Below are 20,564 nucleotides of genomic sequence, written 5' to 3' on the forward strand. Positions count from 1 at the left end.
CCAAAGATATTTGCATGATGACGCTGCATAAGACTAAGCTGGTTTGAAGAAAACAATTAAAAAGAAATTAAAGTCACTTTGAAATAGTAGTTTCAATTTTGGAACACTGTGACACTTAGGCACACATTTGTCAGAGAAAAGCATGTCTTAGTAATCAAGCCCAAAAGGCACTATGGATACAATATATCTGTATGCAGACTGAACGATCTCCTTTCTTGTTCAGTTTTATTGCGATAATTAAACTAATCTTATTGCTCCATCTTACCAGGCAATTAAAAGCATTGATTTTCACAGTGCTATTACAAAAAACATAGCAAATTAATTACGGATCTCACAACTTAGAAAGGGGTGGAAGCCACATTTCCTGCAACTCCAATAACGACAAAATCCTTTCAGTTAACATTGTTCATTGAGGCACATCCCAATGTAAAATGTTACATGGGTTTGCTCCCACAGACGAAAGACAAACTGGAAGGTAATTTGGCTTCTGGGAAAACTGGCTCTAGGTGTGAGTGTGTGCCTTGTAATGGACAGACATCCTATCCCGTTACTTGCCAGGATAAGCTGCAGCTACCAGGCAACCCTGAATTGGAAGAAGAGGTTAGACAAAGGATGGATGGATTATTTGCAATAAAAGTCATTAACATTAACATTTAAATTATGTCATTAGTTACATTTCTCGGGTGAAAATATTATAAATTAGGGATTAAGTGGTCTATAATTCCTAAATTGATAGTTTTCTCATTTTGTAATCCCAAGTGTTCGTATCTAGAAGTGGAATGTAAAAAATAAATGTTTCCTATGAGAGGGGCAGTATCGTCAAAATTCTGATTATACTGTAATTAGTTTGGAAATTGCCTACTTCATGCGCATAATATTGCCATTTTTGGAATGTTTCAGATTTTGAAACACTTATCTAAAATGTTACCTAAATGTTTTGATGAATATTCTGATGAATGACAGACATTCAGTCCAACATGGGGTGTGTATACAGTATGCCTAACTATATAGACAAACTGGGGAAAAAAATGTCTCTGGACAATTATTGACATTTTGGTGGGTGGATTGATCAGGATTAAAACTTTTCTTTAAATATTTAAAACAATAACGGTGAGTTGTGTTATCAAATTACTATGGCATTGATTTGTATACTACTAAATACAAAAAAAAGACGGACAGGAAATGTAACCATTGTATTGGCACAAACCTAATCTCCTTGTCAGTAAAGACAAGCTGAGGAAGGAAGTCAGAGACTGGTAAGTGAGCAGAAAAAAACACCACAAGAAAAGAGTAGAAGAAGAGAATAACCTCCCTTTGGGCAGTTTATTTGCTCTAACAAGATTATCTAGGAGATAAAGGCTGGATTAAAACAGGTTTGCCGCCTCCCGGCACTGACACTTTTACCCAGAGCAAATGGTCTCTTGACACTAAACCCTCTTCTTTATCTTAATCCCCATATAATGGACATTCAACAGACTGATGTGTACCCTGTGAAAAACTCCTCAGACACAGGAAGATGCATGGAATGTCCTTGAGCCACTTCTGTACCATTCAATTTTCCTTTGGCATCAACACCAGTTTGGGTGTTTAAGTTTTCTTTAAAGTTCTATAAATCCCACAAATAACGTGAGATGAGTATTTCAGAGGAATACAAAGATACATTTTGTCCTTAGCATTAGGTGAATCTGTAATCAACTGAAATGGAAAAATATATCAAAGTTCAGACAATGCCAGCAGTTTTCAGTTAATAATCAATGCCATTATGTGCTGCAAATAATTGTAAGTTTGCATTCCAAAACCAAACCGCAAAGTTTTTGTGAAGCAGTTTCTCAAGGAAGGCAAGAACAGCTGAAAGTGCACAAGTTGAACAGCTGTGCTATGAAAACTTCCTATACAACGAAACGACCATGATCTGACCCTGAACACAGATCACTTTAGCCATTCAGAAGCACTGCCAAGCTGTGACACCAAGAGTGCGTCATGACTAATTACCTGAGTCTAAACAGAGAGGAAAACTCACTTTAGACCTGAGCTGACCTGAATCTAGATTGTCTGCTGCTCCTCTTCCAACTCAAAGTAAATAGTTTTTAAGGGCATTTTAGATCATTTATAGCATCAAACAACTGACATGATCTCTAAAAGATAACTTCATCTGTGGTGAAAGCTATCTTGATGTCTAATTTAACACTTCCACTCAGTTGAGGTTCCCAGTAAAAAAAATTAGGGCTGGTAAAAATAACTACCTTTAAGATCAGATCAGATCACTTTATTGCCCATATACAATTTCTTGTATTAGGAATTTGTCTTTTCACATACCCCAAACTTGCTCTCCATGAGACACACAGACAGGGAGAGAAGCTTGGGGTCAGAGCTCAGGGTCTGCCATTTATATAGCGCCCCAGGAGCACTTGTAGTTAAGGGCCTTGGTTGGGGGCCAAAGGAGTAGGATATCCCTTCCGGCTGCGGGATACGAACCGGCAACCTTCCAGCCACAGGTGCAGATCCTTAGCAACAGACCCACTGCACTGCCCTTTGATCTATCACCTAGTGAAGCTGCTATACTGCATGTCCGCAAAGAATTAAAGAAGATAATTTATTTCAGGAACTTTTCTACTATAGCACAACTTGAAAACAAAAAAATAAAACATGTAGCATTTTATTCTTCACTATGACTAAGGTTTACTGGAGCTTACAGAACAACACTTTGTTAATACACCCTGTTTTCCCAAGTGTAATTAAGCTCAATCTTCTTGTTAGCATTATGTGAAGCTGTAATTAATCAATTGAAAATTGAATTCCACATCAATTTTAAAAGAGAATAGACTCTTTGACCCCAAGCTGTCTTTTGTCTCACTTCTAATTTGTCTACTTTAGAAACTCTTAGAAAATGATGAAATATTTAAAAAACAATATTTTACTTCATGATCTAGAAGATTATGCTTTACTCCTTTGTACCAGATAGGCATAGTGTGTTTTTAAGTGAATTTCAAAGTAAAACTGCAGGCACAAACTTTCTTATCCCCACAATTTGGGTACAGCTACATTACTTTATTGGAGCATTTATTATCAGTCAACAGTCATCCAAGCACATAGCAGCTTTTTTTTTTGCTTTTGCCTTGCTTTGTGTTTTTTAAATGCACAAAAAAAAAATCAGAACAATATTTACATACTGCAATATAAATATTTCAAATGTACATTATAATACATGAAGTACCTCACAAGTCAGGCAATGTATAAGCATTGGAACATATCCATAAAACCCCAAATACTAAGAAAAAAATAAAAATACAGCAAATTAGAACAACTTCAACAACATAAAATCATATGGAGTTAGCATGGCTACATTTTAGGGAAAGTGCTCCCGCAAATAGTTTGGTTGGCTGTTTCCTTTTAATATCACAGGGTAAGAAACACTCCAATCCTTCACCGCAATGCTCCCATGCATCATTCCCTTTTCAAATGCAGTTAAACTGAGCTATTCCAAACCTCTGGGGCTTTTTGAGCCAGCCATTTATTTTTTAAAATATCTTTTTTCCCTAAGAATTAAGGGACCATTGACAATGATCAGAAAATACAGGGATGTTGTAGAACATATCTTATTTCTTGTTTCACCCCATCATTTGTAAGCAGTATAAAGGACAGGAAGACTCACAGGAAATTTTGATAGGATGAGAGTGACATGTTCTGCTTAAGGTACTTTTTCCCCCAAAAAATATCATCCCTCCAGTAGACTTGCTTGGAAACTCCCTTACACAACTTGGTTGTGATAATTCATTGCTTTATTCCACTTACATTAGCCATCTTATCTCAGGAATAATGGCAACTATACCTACTTTTCACACTTACAACAATGGCTATATATCTATCTGCTCTTTTGTATACCAAGTGCTTTTCTTTTATCAGAAAGCAGTCCTCATGTGATATCTGCATTTGCTAGCACCTCTTTAGAAATGGATGTAGATGAGGCATCAGTCCCTAAAGCAAAATTCAACACCCAGTCTGGCAAATGCATATGATAAAGCAGAGATGTGAAAATGACAAAAATGTACAGAATGTGAAGGCAACCTACCTGACAGCCTGAGCTTTGCTGGGAGACCCTCACTTAAAAGTACAAGCATGCTGACCATGATTTTTACACTCATGATTTGCTTAATGGGGGTAAAATCCTTAAAATAGGAGAATGCTTATGTGCCTCTGGAGGTCTTCTCCATCACCAGCACACCCGAGCATCAGTTTTTGGTTTATATCTGATTCATTGAGCATGCTGTTTTCCAAAATGTAAGAAGAAAACGACCAATCATGCATTTTTACTTTTGTGCCTTGAGATATTTGGATGAATAACAGCACTGATTATGGCATGCTTATACCGCCCCTACCTTCAGTGCTCCAAAAAACAGCATTTTGGGATTTTCCACTGTGAATAGGCTAAAGGGATTTCAAAGCAAGTCCTGGGTGCAGTAATTACTACTTGTTGCTAAAATATCTGTACAGGAGGAAAGCACTTATACTACAATATTTTGTTTCTAACCTGTTATACAACTGTACACATGGTTATTTAATCATTCACAACAATCAGTAAAATTACTCACACAGGCCCACATTCACACAAACCCTCACACAAGTACAACAGAATTGGCAACACAGTGCAGGAATATATCTCTTTGTGCAGATACTGTATCGACGGCCAAGGCTGCAGCAGGTTATCACATTTCAGAGATGTACTATTGTGCACTTTTCAGTTGAGAGATGGCTATTAACAATGAAAGAAGCATAGGTTTCCAGGCCTGTTTGGATACTGTGGTGTAAAGAGATACTTTGTTATATCAATAATGTTTCACTGAATTCACCAAAAAAATCGGGCTCCAAATTATCAGTGTAAATTATACTTTGTGTGCCATTAACGTGGTCAACTACTTAAAAAGATTTTAATTGTTAGAGAATAAAAGTTCCATATTCTTCCTATACCCCAGCAATTCTTAAACATTATTTTAAAATAGGTTATTTTATTTAGAAACGACACTTATTTTGGTAGTTACAGTTTAGCAATGGCTTAAAATGTTATTATGCTTCACTATAATTATATGGTGCTATATTAGGTATCCTAGTATGCAAGTATTGTTTTGCTCAGGCCTAAGGCAGTATTTTACTTGAGACTTTAGATACCACACCCCAATTATTTGAACATACTGAAAATTAAATTGATGGATTTAGGTAACAATGACTTGTATGAAAAAGTGCATATCCCTGATATTTTCAAAGGCTAGTGCATTCATTTGTATGAAAGTGTTATGGGATTTTACATAACTTTGCAAGTAAGCATGGATGTTCCATTCCAAATGTCAATTTTAAATGGCCGATTAACAGATTTCAAGTGTTTGAAAAAAATGTGCAGTTGTTTTTTATTTAAATGCATCTCAAACCTTCTCAAATTCTCAACTGGTACTTTAATTTCTCTTCTACATGCACAGCTTCAAATTTGGATAATATGGCAACTGAAACATAGAGGTTAACCTCTATAATATACAGTACAGTAAGATACAGGGCAATATTGAATTTGAAGTGTTGTAATACATATGGTGAAAAAAGACTTTTAAAAACTTGACTAGGACATTTTCTTTACTCAAATGCATTAATTTGCATGTACTCTATCGTAAAACAAATGATAAACATAAAAACCCGAAAACTATAAAAATGTACCACTTTGGTGGAGAATGCATATACACGATTCAAGTTTTAAAATAATATTTTTGACAAATAAAGATCTAAGAACTTCAAACCTGCAGAATTTCTCCAAAAATAATAAAAAATGACTCAAAAGTTTATGCAATAAAAACCCTTTTCTGGAAAAAAATGCACTGGAGCAAATCTTTGGGAAAACACACAAAGAATTCTCCATTTTACAAAAATAAAATACAAACACCTTTATTAATGTAGTGAGTGCTTATCCTTCTGTGTTATGGAATTTATTTTGCTTAAAACAGATAACAACTGTTGTCATGGCATCACATTGTAAACCTTCATGATACAACAGATATTATATGCTGTGTGCTGATGTTGCTAAAAAAAGTTGCAAACCCAATAACATTTATCAAAGACCATCATAGCTTTGGTTAAGGTTTTCAGATTCCTTATTCATCCTGTAATAAGTCACCAAAATGTCGACCTTGCTGAGTTACAAAAAGACAGCTTATACTAATAAAAACAGGGCAATAACCTAGACAACCTTCATATGATCCTGAGTATTTGGCATATCGGTGTCACACATACGCATATGTTTCTTAGCAAAAACTAATCTCATTATATTCTTCATGCACACAATTCCAGAATTATGTTTTGAAACATTAGATCTGTTGCATACTATAGGTAAGAACATTTTAGTTGTGCAGAATGCCTTAATCTTACCCTGCAATGGCAACCCAGAAATGAGGCACCTCCAGAGGTGGCTGGCAAATATTTCAAAAACTTGAAATCAGAACTACCAGATAAAACTATAAGCTGGCTAGATCTGACAAGATAGGTCAGGAAAACACTGCAACCCTTTCAGCTAACCTTTGACGAAAATGCAGATGCCATACGTATGAAGAGCCAACAGCAATTGTTCTTTTGAAAAAGCTCCACTCTTTTAATGTGTGTAGTAAGATGATGATTTAATTGTACAGAACTGTCTGTCTTTGAATCAGTCTTAACATTCACTGCGGTAACCTTAATACACGCAAATACAGAGTGAGCAGGATAGTGAAGCCAACCAACAAAATTACATCTACGTCAAATAAATAGTGTGGAAGGCCAATAAAATCATTGTCTGTCATGACCACCCCTTGCACAGTGAGCTTTTGAGCTCCTTCCCTCATGGTGTTGATTTAGACTACCTAGATTTAAGTGCAAAGAACTTTAAAGTTAAAAAGTTCTAAACCAGCTATTAACCAGCTTAATTTGGACAACTGTAGTTTCTACTTTATTTAAATATTTATTTTCTTTCTCACCATACATGTACAGTATGTTTCTTATTTATTAACAGGTTCATGTGCTTAATGTATTGTGTTATGAGTTTTACCTGTCTAAGACGTAAATTTCAAAAGTGGGACAATAATGGACATAAGTCTCCTTAGAATTTTTTTTGTGATTTGTAGCAAAGTGGTAAAATTTAAATTCAGCATTCACCATTGGGATAAAGTCAGAATTAAAAATGCAATTTTGCATCATATAATATGGATTTTGCAATTCAAGAAGCATAGAGGCATCTTTGAAGGATGACCGCACAGGAACTCAAATACAATTTAAACTATAGCATATAGCAACACAGAAATTTTACAATCCCCTTTTCCAGATTTTGCCTGTAACTCTAAGGCCACAAGACTGGTCATTTAATTATTAATTAATTAAGTCACTTTTCTTATTTGAGACATATTGGTTTGCCCCCTAGTTGCCAAGAATGCTCTTCCCATACGCTTCACAGCAGGACAGTGCATTAGACATTAAACAGCCTTGGTCTCAGACTACAAGACTGACTATAAGGCCAACTGGTCTCTACTTGATAAATGGCTACCTTTAGTTGCTTCTGTAGAAAATAACCCACTGCTCTTTTCAATAAAAAAATCTGTACAGTAAGAAACTACATCACCTTACTGCAGGTTAAACAGATCATTGGAAATCGCTAAAACCCCTTTAGGATGCAAAGACATCGAACAGTCCATGAGTTAATAGAGTTAATAGCTAATGTATCAGCCTTTTGCTCTCTAACACTGTTAAAAATGGTGAGACAAATGGGCCCCAAATCTGTAACGAGATTCTAACCAACAGGATTATCACAGAAGGTTTATGTTTTCCCTTTATGTACAGTTAGAGTATTGAAGTCTACATAGTTCTGTGCAGAAATATGTGACTTGTGAAAATAACATCTTTAATCTAGAATTTGTTTCAAAACAGTGATGGATGTCACTTTTACAAGCTTCTAAATGTACAGTAACTGGGCATGCTTTTATGATCTAACTATCCTATAATTCAAAACAAAATGGATAGTAAGCAAAAAGAAAAAAAAACATTTTAAACTATACTCTTGAACTGGAAAACAGACAAAAACAGAAACATGCTACTAGAATAGTCAAAATCTAAACCTGATCTGATAAGGGTCACACATAATTGCCAGTGACTTGAATCAACTACAGTAAAAAATAATATATTCATCTCTCTAAAATGTAAAGTTCATTGCACTTTTGAAAAGTAAAAAACTAATACTAAAAAATAAAGAACTGTTCAAACTAAATGGATCATTAAAACAATATTTTGTAAGTTGAGTAAGACACTATACTTTTTTTATTCGACTATTTACTAGTTGAAGCTGGCATTCAATAAGCATTTAAATTACTATAAGATAGTGAACTGTGGTGCATTAGATTTAGTGTTTAAGCACAGGCTTTTGGAAACCATTTAAAAGTTTTATTCCATCTATTTTAATTAGTGTTAGCACTGCCTGCAAAAGAAAAAACATTCTGTTTGTTCTGACAGTTTATGTCATAACAATGGTTTAATTTCTTCTCTAGACGTTAACCTCACAATACCTGCTTCTCAGTATGAAGGGTGACCTGTACAGTACAAAAAAAAAATAAAGTGCAAGAAAAGCTTATTTTAGCTGTTACTTTCCCCCTTATTAAAGTCTTGTGGCCACAAAAGTGTTGCATTAAATTATTTTTGGAGAATTCCTTTTGATTACAAGCTTCACACTTTATGTTTGAATTTGCTTTGGTCTTAAATGGTTTTAAAAGTACAGCTGGAAGACAGATGTAATGACACATTATACAAATTTGTAAGAACAGGAGGCCATGGAGGCCAACAATCACAGGAAAGATGCATGTCCACCTAATCATTTTTGGACAGAAAGAAGAACCTATGGCTTTGGGCACTAGAAAAAAGTGTGAAAGGGGCTCAGATTTTTGCACAGAACTAAGGACCAAACTCTGCTATAGTGCATTATAAAAAATACTGCAACTGCATGAGCAGACTCTTTAGCATTTTGGTTTTAAAGTGTTTCAACCACCAGGGTCCTTAAATGGGTAAACACATTATGTACTGAAAAACAAACAAACACACAATCAAAACACAACTGGATACTGGACCAAAATATTTTAAAAAGCAATCTATAGGACCCACTCCACCATGGGGCTCTTTTAAAGTCCATTGTCTTCTATAGAGCACAGGAATACTTCTAAAATGAAAACTGGCATTTTGGACCAGGTCCATCTAAGCCACAAAAAAGGCAAATAGCTAAGGCAACAATAGCAATGAAAAACAATACATGATCACTACAATGCTTGGAAGCTGTTGAGACAACGGAGAGCACAGAATTGCATTAAAGCTGTAGTGTAAAGTAGATGCTGATGTCTTACAGACCTCAACACAGATAAGTAAAGCCCTAGTATATGGGCAAGCGTCGGCTTCAAACATGACCGGAAAATGTCTTCTGTCCCAGTGCAGTACTGTGTTAGTCCTATACAACAATGGTGAGCTTGAAGAAGAGTTTTTGTACGCTGCCAAACATCGGAGAGGAGAAAAACAAAAGATTAAGTTGAATAAAATAAACTGAGTTGAAAAAAAAGCTGAAACCTAAACCACAACTCAGTAACACTGTTATTTGGCTGAAGCCTGTAGTGTGGAGACATTTCTCTCCAATTCCTATTAAAAAATTGTGCATTTTTCTTTCATACTCCCACACCTTGTAGTTGTCTTTTATTTTAATCTTTGCAAAATTTAGGCTCGGGCATAATTATAAAAATGACACAAAAAAAATTGAAAAAAAAAATACCAGAGCCTGGAGCTACATCTGCGGTGAACCTTTGAATTAAGGAAGCTCCTGACCAAACAAAGCCACATATTCCCTTGTCACCATCTGTGTGCTGTTACTAAAAAAAAGGAGGGGTGTTCGGTTTTGTAAATCAACTGACGTTTTCTTTCCTTAAGGGAGGTACAAGAATAAAGAATAAAGGGAATCCTGACGTTATCCCCCCTGAGCCCTTGCTGCCCCTGTGTGCTTCCAGCCTACAGTTGAGTACTGGTACCCATTTCCTGTTGCCATGGAAGCACTTTTCAGTCATGCACACCCAGTCTGCTAATGAGGAGGGAAAGGTTAGGTAGGGAAGAACTTGGCAGGAAATACAGTGTAACATATGGCTGGTGTCACTTTGCCCTCTCTCCCCGGGCTAGATGACACTGGCACTGCGGTTCAGCTCGCACTGGGAGTTGTTGTTAACGTTGGTATTTCTGCGGGACAAGTTAGGTGTAGGAACTGGGATGAGGTTGTCGTTGGGGCAACCATGCTGCAAGAGGATGTCAATACATTCCTGACTGCCTGCTCGCCGTGCGTAGGCCAATGGTGTCTGCCCTCGAGCATCCCGGCTCTTCACATCCACGCCATACTGCAAGAAGAGAACAAGTCCAGAATGAGACAGAGAGGTGCGGATAAGCACACAATTTCTCAAAGGAGTCATAAAACGATTGTAGTTCATTTGGGAAGCTGCGTCAGCATGGGTAGTCTGCAAAGGAACAAGTAATAGGTTTATTCCATGCTGAAAAGAGAAGAGAGAAAACACAACCGAAACATTCAGCATGGAATAAACCTATGACTTGTTTCTTTGCATTATATGATTGTGACATGTTCTTGTGGTGTCCTAAGTTTTTAACTTGAGTAAGTTAATGGAATCACTACACAACAGAGAATGGGCATGGAAAACCTAAATGCCCACATTTTTAACTTTTATGAAAAAAAAAAATATTTTTTCACTTTTATAACCCAATCTCCACGATTTTTCAACATTGTTCAATTTCTCAGTCCTTCTTAGGGCTGAAGAAAGCTTTTCCATTTAAGTTAAACAATTAATTTGGCTCTTAACTTTATATATTTTCTATTAAATACTTTATATTTTTAGAAAAGTAGAAATGGAAAAAACTGCAAATACATTGATCTAAGAAATATTATCTTTACAAATGAATAAATGGTGGTTGCTCATTTTTATTATATATTGTGAACATCAATAATAAACCTGATAAAATAAGAATCAAACAAACAATAAACATGTGCTTATTGATGTAAGTAAAAAATAACAAGGATTACAATAAAAGGAGGCCATTATACACATCTAGCTCATTTGATTGATAATAGCTAATTAATATGATGTTTTATACTGTTCCAGACCCTCACAATCCTCTGAGTAAAAAACTTCCTACTATGTTCTGCATTTTAAATGCACTTCCATGTAGTTTCCACCTGTGTCCTCAGTTTAGCTTGTCAATATAAAGCATTAAGTATATAAGTATATATATATAATATCATTAATATCAGCATTAAGTATATAATATAAAACAAATCAATGAATGACTGATCTGTACTAAACTGCTGGCAAGATCTTAATTTGTGAGCACTAATGAAGTTTCATTCATATTTGCCTGTATGAATTTCATGGATCACAAACCCCTTATTGAATACTTTGTGCTATCCTCCTGGGAGCCTGCTGATTGGTTTGGTCCACTGTATAAGACAGGTGTTGTTTCTAAATAAAGGCTGCTCAATGCAGCTGATTAATTCCAGTTGTATTCTGCTGTATCCATCACTTCTCGATGACAACATATTTCTTTAGTTCTACCGAGTACAAGTTACATTGATGAGATACAACAGATGCTATCCAGAAAATACCATTTTATAGGAGATGGAGAAATAATACTTTTTCAGTCAGGTACTGTATTAAATTCTAAAAGGTTGTAAAAGACTAATTACAGTTGTCTGCAGCGTTTTGGACTTTAAGCTGTACTGAGAGATTTCAACAGATTTAAAATAGTCTGCATTAGATGGGAAAGGTATAGCACTTTTATGTTATATGAAAATAAGTTTTATTACTACAGTTAATGTTTATGTTGATATAAACAGACAAATCTGACAGACAGTTTGAATACATTTGACAAGATTGAAACTACATGGGTTAAACAATTAAATGTTTTAATGTCAATTTTGGAGAAAAAAACTACTTTAATTATCTGCTTAAAAATGAACTATTTCAAGTAATGAAGGGATTGGTTGCAGCAAAGATCTGCACTGAAATGACTTAATTATTCAAGATCTATTAGATGAGCTAACTGATATGAAATAAAGCAGGTGAAAGATCAAGAGATTAAATTATTTACTCCCAATATCTGATTTTTGAAAAGAGAACAATGCTGTCCCAAATGCTGAAAACTTTCACTGCAGACTGTGTCCTTCTCCATCTTATTTACCACAGGGTACAGGATAAAGAATCAAATTCCCCAAAGGTTCTTCCCAAATAATGTTCATAATGTTTATTTTCTCAGCATAACCACTGTAGGTCACACATTTTCAACATTTATTAATAGTATATATTTGTATATATTTATATATTTTTGCTTAACAAGGTTTAATCACATCTTGAAAGTGCTGCAAATGTCAGATTCAACTTCAAATTATTTGTTACTAGGTCTAAGAGGGCTACATGTTTATAAAATGACAAATCCCAGTTTCACAAGCTAAACCAGTAAAGAGCTTGACAGCTATTGGAGTCCCTCCTGAATACTGCATTCACATGAGTAAATATTCGTCTGGCTGTACAGAAAGCTTCACCCCCTGTGAATCGGTAGATCCCTTCTGATAAGCTTCATTATCTAGTTTCCTTCTAACCAGGGATAATTACATAGAACAGTGGTTCTCAAAGTGTGGTACGCGTACTAGCAGTGGTACGCGGAGCACCGCCAGCTGGTACGCCATATGATCCATAGAACTTTGTTGTGTGCGCTGAAAAATCGGGACGGTTTTCATATTTTCTATTTTAATACGTGTCGAATACGCAGCCTACGTACTGCGATACAGTGCGCGCTAATACTTCAGTGGACACAAGAGATACTCTGTAATTCTATACCACTCTATAGGAATGCGTGCTACGGACGAAGTGACCAATTGTATTTAAATTGTATCTCCAGCAAATAGGGAGGTAGGAGAATGTGCATGGTTTTGGAACAATGCCAGTGTTGTAAACACAGGAATGCATAGAAATACGTGCTACTAACGCTTGTAATCTTGTGAGCACAGGAAAGCGTGATAGATAACAGAAAAATATTTAAGAACTGTTCTAAGTTAATTTGAGAAAAATACACAGAGCGTCTCTGCGTTTCGCTCCCATGCGCATGAAATAAAAACTTAAAATAAATACCGAAATAAAAACGGAAAGGGGGAAAAATGCAAGCTTGCGGATTGCTAAAGCAGGTAAGCTCCACACTATTTTTGAAGAACCTTATTTACCGTTGGCAAAAGAGCTGACACGTATAATGTGTGGAGAAAAGGCTGCTAAACAGCTCGACCTGCTGCCCCCCTGAAAAACACAGTCATTCATAGAATTATTGAAATGATATCAAAAGTACGCTGATAGAGTGTGTTAAGATGAGCAGATGTTTTTCACTGCAATTAACTGAGTCTGTAGTCAATTTGGCCAATTCACTCGTTTACGTTAGATACAAGTTTGAGGGTACGTCCCATGAGGACTTTCTGTTATGTAAGCCGCAACCAACAGGAACTACAGGAGAGCACATATTTCAGCTTCTGAATGAATTTATCGAAGAGAATGGCATCGACTGGATAAAATGTGTGGGAATTTGTGCAGATGGTTCTAGAGCGATGACAAGCCGACATAGCGGTGTAGTTGCACGAATTAAAGAGGTTGCTCCAGAAATTAATGGACGCATTGCAACATTCACCGCGAGAGCTTTGCATCAAGAAAATCCCTGAAAATCTGTTAGACTCTGTTGTGAATTGTATCAAGGCTCGAAAAATGAAATCACATCTGCTTTGCTCAACTAAACAGGCTCACCCCTCTCACTGAAGTGGTGCTTTTTTACTGTTTTTTTCTGTAAAACGCTTTGAGAAGCCACATTTAAATGCGCTATATCAAAGTGAATTATTATAATATTTATTATATGTATGTGTGAGTGTGTGCACGCACACTCATGTTGGTCATTGAGAATTTCTGGGGTTCCTATGAGATGATGACTTGTAGGTGGTACTTGGATGCTTTGTTTGGATTAGGGGTGGTACTTGGTGCAAAAAGTTTGAGAACCACTGACATAGAACATTGAACAAGCAGGTAGAGCCTTAAACATCCTGTCTTCAGTTCTGACTCCTTTTGAAAAAAGATAACATTTCAAAAGCAGCATTCTTCATGAACAGGAATCCCTCGATCTACTGTTTTGCTACTGGTTTAGGTGTAGTATTCATCATGACTGAAAGTTAAAGTGTGAAGATATCTGACAATTTTGACTCGCAGCCTTTCATGATGTTTCACTCCTAATAATAGATTTAAACATAGTGAATCCCGAATTGAATTAAAATTAAAAGCCGCAGGAAGCCTGAATTGATGTGGTTGTGCTCTATTGTCCACTTCTAAAATGTGACTAAACATTTTAGTAACACCACATCCTAAGCACGTTTGTTTTAATGAGCTTAATAAAATAACAGAAAGCTGTGAACATATAGCATATATATTATACCTAATATACTGTACTTCCACAAATGTTTGTGGTGATTTCTCATGAGGATTTCCAAATAGACAATGTGACAAAACAAGACAGGGAAAACCCAAACTGGCACTTGTTTGTTGTGGGATCTTATAATAAAATATATAAAGTAAATATATATAGTAAAATAGCAATGGTGGTCCAGCTATTTTTTTTTAATTTCAAAGTTCAGAATGAGCTACCTTAAACAACACCAGATCAACTTGAAAAGCAAGGAGATGATCACAAAAATAAAGAAAAAAAACAACATGAGTTGTTTTCTCATAGCAAAGAAAGTTTTGGTATTGGTTGTTCTTTTGAAACTGTGACATCTAGTACTTTATTTTCTTATGGGCTCATCACAGAGGGCTTGACTGTCACAATATGGGGCTTAACTCACCCAAACCAGGAGCTGTGTGATGACCACATTGGCCATGGCACAAGAAAGGTGGAGTGCAGTGCGGCCGTCCCCATCACCGTAGGTCTCGTTAACCTCCTCTTTGGAGCCATGGGCCAAGAGCAACACCACCAGCCGCAGGTCATCCTCCACGACGGCTCGGAGCAGCTGCTGGCCCAGTGGCACGTCCGACTGCGGCAGTAGCAGCAGGAAGAGCTTTTGCTCGTACTTCGCCCGGATCCAGCGTTCCTTCTCCTCCCTGCGGTGACAGCCATCGAGACATGATAGACGGTAGTGGACAGAAAGCCAGAGAGGAAAAGGTACGTTAAACTCAAAGACACTTCTTCAGTGTGCAACTGAGGATTCCTTAAAAACAATTTTATTTGCATACTTCTCACAATGCATATTGCAATGGAAAACATCCTGAGCCCAAGCAACTATCTAGGGGGATTCATTATACAGTAACAGATTATTTTCCTATGGATTTTGGTTTCAAGCTTTAGAATCCCAGGCACTTTAGGTGCAAAACATCTGGCACAGACAAGAAAAGGTTAAAAATCACACAATAATTTTATAAGCAAGACCTTTATTAAATTACTGAAGTAAAGGTCCTTAATGATGCCTATTGAAATTACTAAGTACTAGAGCTTGACTGCATACATCATAAACTTTATCTTCAGAGTGTAATATAATGGAAAAACAACTGTAAAAAGTTAGAAACATCAAGAGGCTGTGAAGCTATAAAGAGCATTGACAATGTGAAACTGGTGGATGGAGGGTTAAGTCTGGTTAGCTATCTAAAGGTTACACATTGTGAACAGCATGTCTGCTACTAACAATACAGAGGAGCATGTTTTTATCTGTGCTGTCAGCCTTCTTGTTTGAAAACGCTGGACATTCACAAAAGATCCAGCTCCAAATCTCCCTCCCTAGCCTCCCAAGGGTGAGGGAGGGTGCAAGCGGGATCGATCGTGCTGAATACCACTGAAAAACTAGGAGGGTTTTGTAAGAAGAAGAGAAGAGAAAGATTCTGTCTCCCTCAGAATTCTATCTGTCTTCATCTAGGCCAGTTTTGTCAACGGCAATGAAGTCAAATAATAAAAATCAATATCCAACTCTCTGAGCATGCTCAGTGCATGGCTAACCCTTGACCTGGCCCGGCTGGTTGATAAGCGGAGCAGAAAGGCACTGTTGTTTGGGTGTCTGAGTGAGTGACAGAGAGAAGAACTTGCACTGATAGGGACAAACAACCATCCTGAAGTGACAGGCCCTCAGAGGCTATCAGTCAGAGTTCTGACGTCACTTTACATTTAACCATCTGTCTTTAGTGAGCTGGAGACAAAACACAACAACAGAAACAACGACAACAATAACATCTGTAGTCATGTTTTAAATCATCTCCTGGCAGAGGGTTATGGAGGCAGAGGCGACTACGATTATTGTTCTGTATAATAATGCACAACAAAACCTACAGAGGTTAATTACCTTTTAAACCTCAAAGTGACTCTGTGGCAGAATAAAGCAGTTAAACATTAGTGGAGGCAGTTACGTATTACTGTAGACACACAACTAAAGTATATGTCTGCAAGACCTCTGTAACTCATAAACCATTACTTCCTCATTGGTGCTCAAGCCTGAACTGTAATACAGCCATGCCAAGCAACTAAAATGATGTCCAATACTACACTCAAGACACAGCATTTTATTCAACTCCAAGGCAGTGATTTAAGAAGCAAAATACATAATGAAGATTGTATTACTGTGATATATTTAACATATCTGTTTTTCAATAAATTTTAAAAATACAACACAATATTGTAATGGAAAAACTGTTAGAAAATGTAATAATTAAAATATGCTATATATATTTATTAGCCTGAGAACAATGTATTGACTGGTGTTGTAGAACATTAAAAACATAAACACTATTTATTTACATTTCAGAATAATCGAAACAATCAAAGACTACATTTAAAGTATACATAATTTATAGTTTAAATACTCTCTGACAGCTTATTCTGCCACAATGCATGAATCGTAATTGATGACATGAAGCCATAGTAGCCTTTTCTGGTTTTTCAGTGTTAATCTGTAACGAATTACCAGTTCTTCATTGCATCTGGGCAACCCAATAAGGCCAGTCAAATATAAGGCAGCTTCTGCTCACTCTTCTGCTACAGGTAGGGTAGTGATAAGGTGTCATGTTTAGATAATTTCAATTCATTTTCTTTTTCCTGATCTTAATCGTTATATGAAAGAATTCAGGCCTTTCAAGGCCTTTCCCGTTCACAGGATTTTCAGGGTAACTACAACAGTGTCACAATGTGACACTTGACACCAGAGGCTGACAAGAAACAGCAGACTCCTCACTGAAGGTAATCTTGATGAAACACTGATGTCAAAGGCTACACATATTTAGGAACAAGACAACAGTAATGCTTTTGTTAGCTGAGAAAAATAAAGAATCTAAAGTTTTCTAAGAATCTTAAATAGAAAATGTGGAAAACGGCTGGTGCATAAAAGTTAATGGAAACTACATGAATACCTGCCATACCTGCCTCAATAAAAGTAGCACAAATATTATCATACTGCACATCCTGTAGCAACAGGAAGGTACTATGTCAAATCCTGTTGCAGGTACTACTTCATATTTGACCTTTAGAACAATCCTTAGATGAAAATGTTTTTCAGGGGTGTTTTAACATTATATACAGACTGTTATGATCTTAGTTAGGAAGGCAAATAGTATAAAGAAATCAGAAGGACTTTGTAGGTTAGTGCTTATCTTTTGATATATTAAGTACTGCATCTGCTTCAGTACTGCATTTATGAATAGAGCTAGACATCACCATCCTGTCCCACAAGCTGCTGACTCATATAAGGCCTATTGCCTGAAATGTAAGAATCCTCTCTTTGGCACTACAAAATTCAAACAAAAAATAAAATTTAAGACTAATGCAAAATAGATTTCTCTTTGTAAGACTGTAGAATAAAGTTTAAGCATAAGGGAGCTATCGGAAATCTCTTGGATGCTGCAACTTGAAAGAGAAACTGGAAAGGAAGTGAAATAGTAATCCCCACCCCGCCTTTGTTTTAAATATAAAAGAAAACTAAACAGTGAGAAGTTTGGGTAGCAGGGAGAAAATCGAGACTCAAAGCTGGCATTTCCCCTTGGCCCCTCTGTGGCAGGAAAAAGCAGTTCTGAATGAGAGGCAGATTTAGCATGTCAAAGCTAGAGGAGCGGAAAAAAAGCGAGGAGGAAGAAATTTACTCTCTCCACAGGGGAGAAACCGAGAGGCAGAGGGGGACAATATTCAGGAAATCCAGCAGATGACACCCCCCAAACTCTCCACCCTTACAGCACATACTTCCACTGTGCTCAGAGGTTGCTTAGGGGACAGAGGAGTGGTAGACAAGAAACAGCAGAATGGGGAGTTCATTTCTTACGAATTGGAAAGTTTGCTTTTAGGCTTGACATGCAGACAATATTCAAGCCATATTTAGGAGGCATATTTTTTATTGTTTTCGCAGTTTCTGATTAACGCACAACAAATCACAAATATAATGACGTTACTGACCTAGGAACCAAAAGAAACAGCTTCTCTGTTGAACTTTATCTAAATTGTGAAAAAAGTAATTGATATGGTATACTGTGCTTTCCATTCCATTCAATAGACAGATTGACCATCAATGCATGGGCCACACATTAAATTATCTAAAGTCTGGGGAAATGAAAGTCAATTGATATTTTACAATGGATTTTGAGATAGTCCATTCTGAAGACTGCCAAATATATATATTTGAGTTTATTTGAAAATAATGCACAAAATATAAGACAGTAACGAAAGTGTAAGAAATGGTAACATTTTCAGAAAAACACTAACTGAGGATGGGGTCTTGTGGACATAATCCAAGAAATATTCAATCTACTGTACCTCTGAGTGATCTATCCAATTTTCGGATGCATATATAGGTAACAGAATATTTAGAGCACACGATTATTTGTTTTATATATTTCTCAAATATGTAAGACTTTTAGTGCCTTTCATTGTTTCCCCCTATTTTTAAGAGAATAGCTCTCTCGGTGTAAAACACTTGCCAGGAATGGATTGTGACTTCAACGTAATTAAGTAGCAAATGGCAGAATGATTTCTGAACTGAGCACCCCAAGCCCATCCAGTAAAGAACACATGACTGAATTCAAATAAAGAGGAACAAACAAGAGTAATTAGTCAGGCCTGAAAGACAACAGGAAATGGGGATTTATTGGGAAATGAGAGGCAGACGGAGTGAAAGAGAGAGAGACAGGGAATGAGCATTCTCCTTCCCTGTTAGCTCCCTCCTTCAAGGACCTTTTTATGTATGAAAGGGGGGGTAAAAAAAGGGAGGGGGGTTTAAGGTGGATCCTGCTCGGGGAAGCTATGGAGAATGCACACACACATTAAGCACAAGAAAGGCCCTCCTGAACAATCAGGCAGTAACAACTCACCCACCCCCATCTCAGAGTTTAGAATCCACAACAGAGACATCAAACATTGACTGAAGAACACAGGGAGAAAAGGGGGGAACTGTCCAAACAACACTCTCAGCAGGAGGACCCATGCCGTTCTGAGGGAAGTGTCCCTGTAGACTGCAGTTTAACCTCCAGCCAGAGAAAGAGGGAGTGAAGCAGACCCATTGAAACAGTAGGGCCCCTGTGCTTCAAAGGTTGCTAGGGGCTGGGAATGAGAGTTGACATAGTAAAAATTCAAAATAAGTAAGTCCCTTCAACAGCAGTGTTTTTGTTGCTTTAACTTCATTTGTTTTGGTTTTTCTTCAGCCCTTGTAAACATTTTTAATTACCCCTGAAACAGCTCCTCAAGTCTAACGCTGATCCCTGGGACTCCCTCCATCAGTCATTCTATCTTGGATTTTTTTTTTTCCATTTTTAAATGAATGAAGAATCCTTTGGCTACAGATTAAAATGACAAAACAGACCAGGCAATGTAGTCTTAGTGTCTGATCTCATCTCATAACAAGGTAAACTGCACATTGAAAATGACGTTTCCAGAATCTGCAGATCCACATGAAGTAACCTGTGGCTTGATTAGGGTGGGTATAATTCCTAATTCACCAAACAGTAACAATCGCACTGTCTTCCCATCATTCATTGCAGCCTTTAAATTTGAGCAGAAACTCGTTTTTTACCATGAGGCTGTGGCATCAAAAAAGTTAATAAATTTCGGTTTTACATTAATATTTTTATACTGGAATACAGCTTAATGATGTTGTCATACCATATGGAAACAACACATCTTTAGTATTATGTAAGCTCATTTTTAGATTATAAAGTGCACCGACTCAGACAGCTCTCCTGGGAGAAATATCCACTGTGCACAGTTCTGGAAAAGAATCTATACAAATCCTAGCTAAAGAATTCTGGGTTGCAAGTGTCTATGCATATAAAGACTTCTATTCAACAAAATCCAACACATTTAAATACATTCTACCAAAATCTCAAAAAATCCCATAAGTGTTATCTTATTAGAGCCTTATAAAGATTTTTGACATAACTAAGCACAATTATCCACCTCTGGGACTGAAGAATTGGTTTAAAAAGGAAAACTAAGGATATCTTCTAAGGGCC

The 20,564-nt window shown here is 36.7% G+C and overlaps 1 protein-coding gene across 3 annotated transcripts in view; it reads right to left on the reverse strand.

The window, feature by feature from the left end:
• Window positions 1–3,027: 3,027 nt before the first annotated feature.
• The window catches only part of agap3 (ArfGAP with GTPase domain, ankyrin repeat and PH domain 3), a 274,086-nt gene continuing 256,549 nt past the window's right edge, over window positions 3,028–20,564 (reverse strand). For all 3 annotated transcript variants that reach the window (XM_006634186.3, XM_015354212.2, XM_015354211.2), the window contains exons 17-18: window positions 14,942–15,197; window positions 3,028–10,409 (exon numbers count right to left, since the gene is read on the reverse strand). In XM_006634186.3, coding sequence (XP_006634249.1) covers window positions 10,194–10,409; window positions 14,942–15,197 — 472 coding nt within the window. In that variant the 3' untranslated portion in view covers window positions 3,028–10,193. The remainder of the gene's footprint in view (window positions 10,410–14,941; window positions 15,198–20,564) is intronic.

This window comes from Lepisosteus oculatus, chromosome 6 (assembly GCF_040954835.1).
Source record: "Lepisosteus oculatus isolate fLepOcu1 chromosome 6, fLepOcu1.hap2, whole genome shotgun sequence".
NCBI classification, from domain to species: Eukaryota; Metazoa; Chordata; class Actinopteri; order Semionotiformes; family Lepisosteidae; genus Lepisosteus; species Lepisosteus oculatus.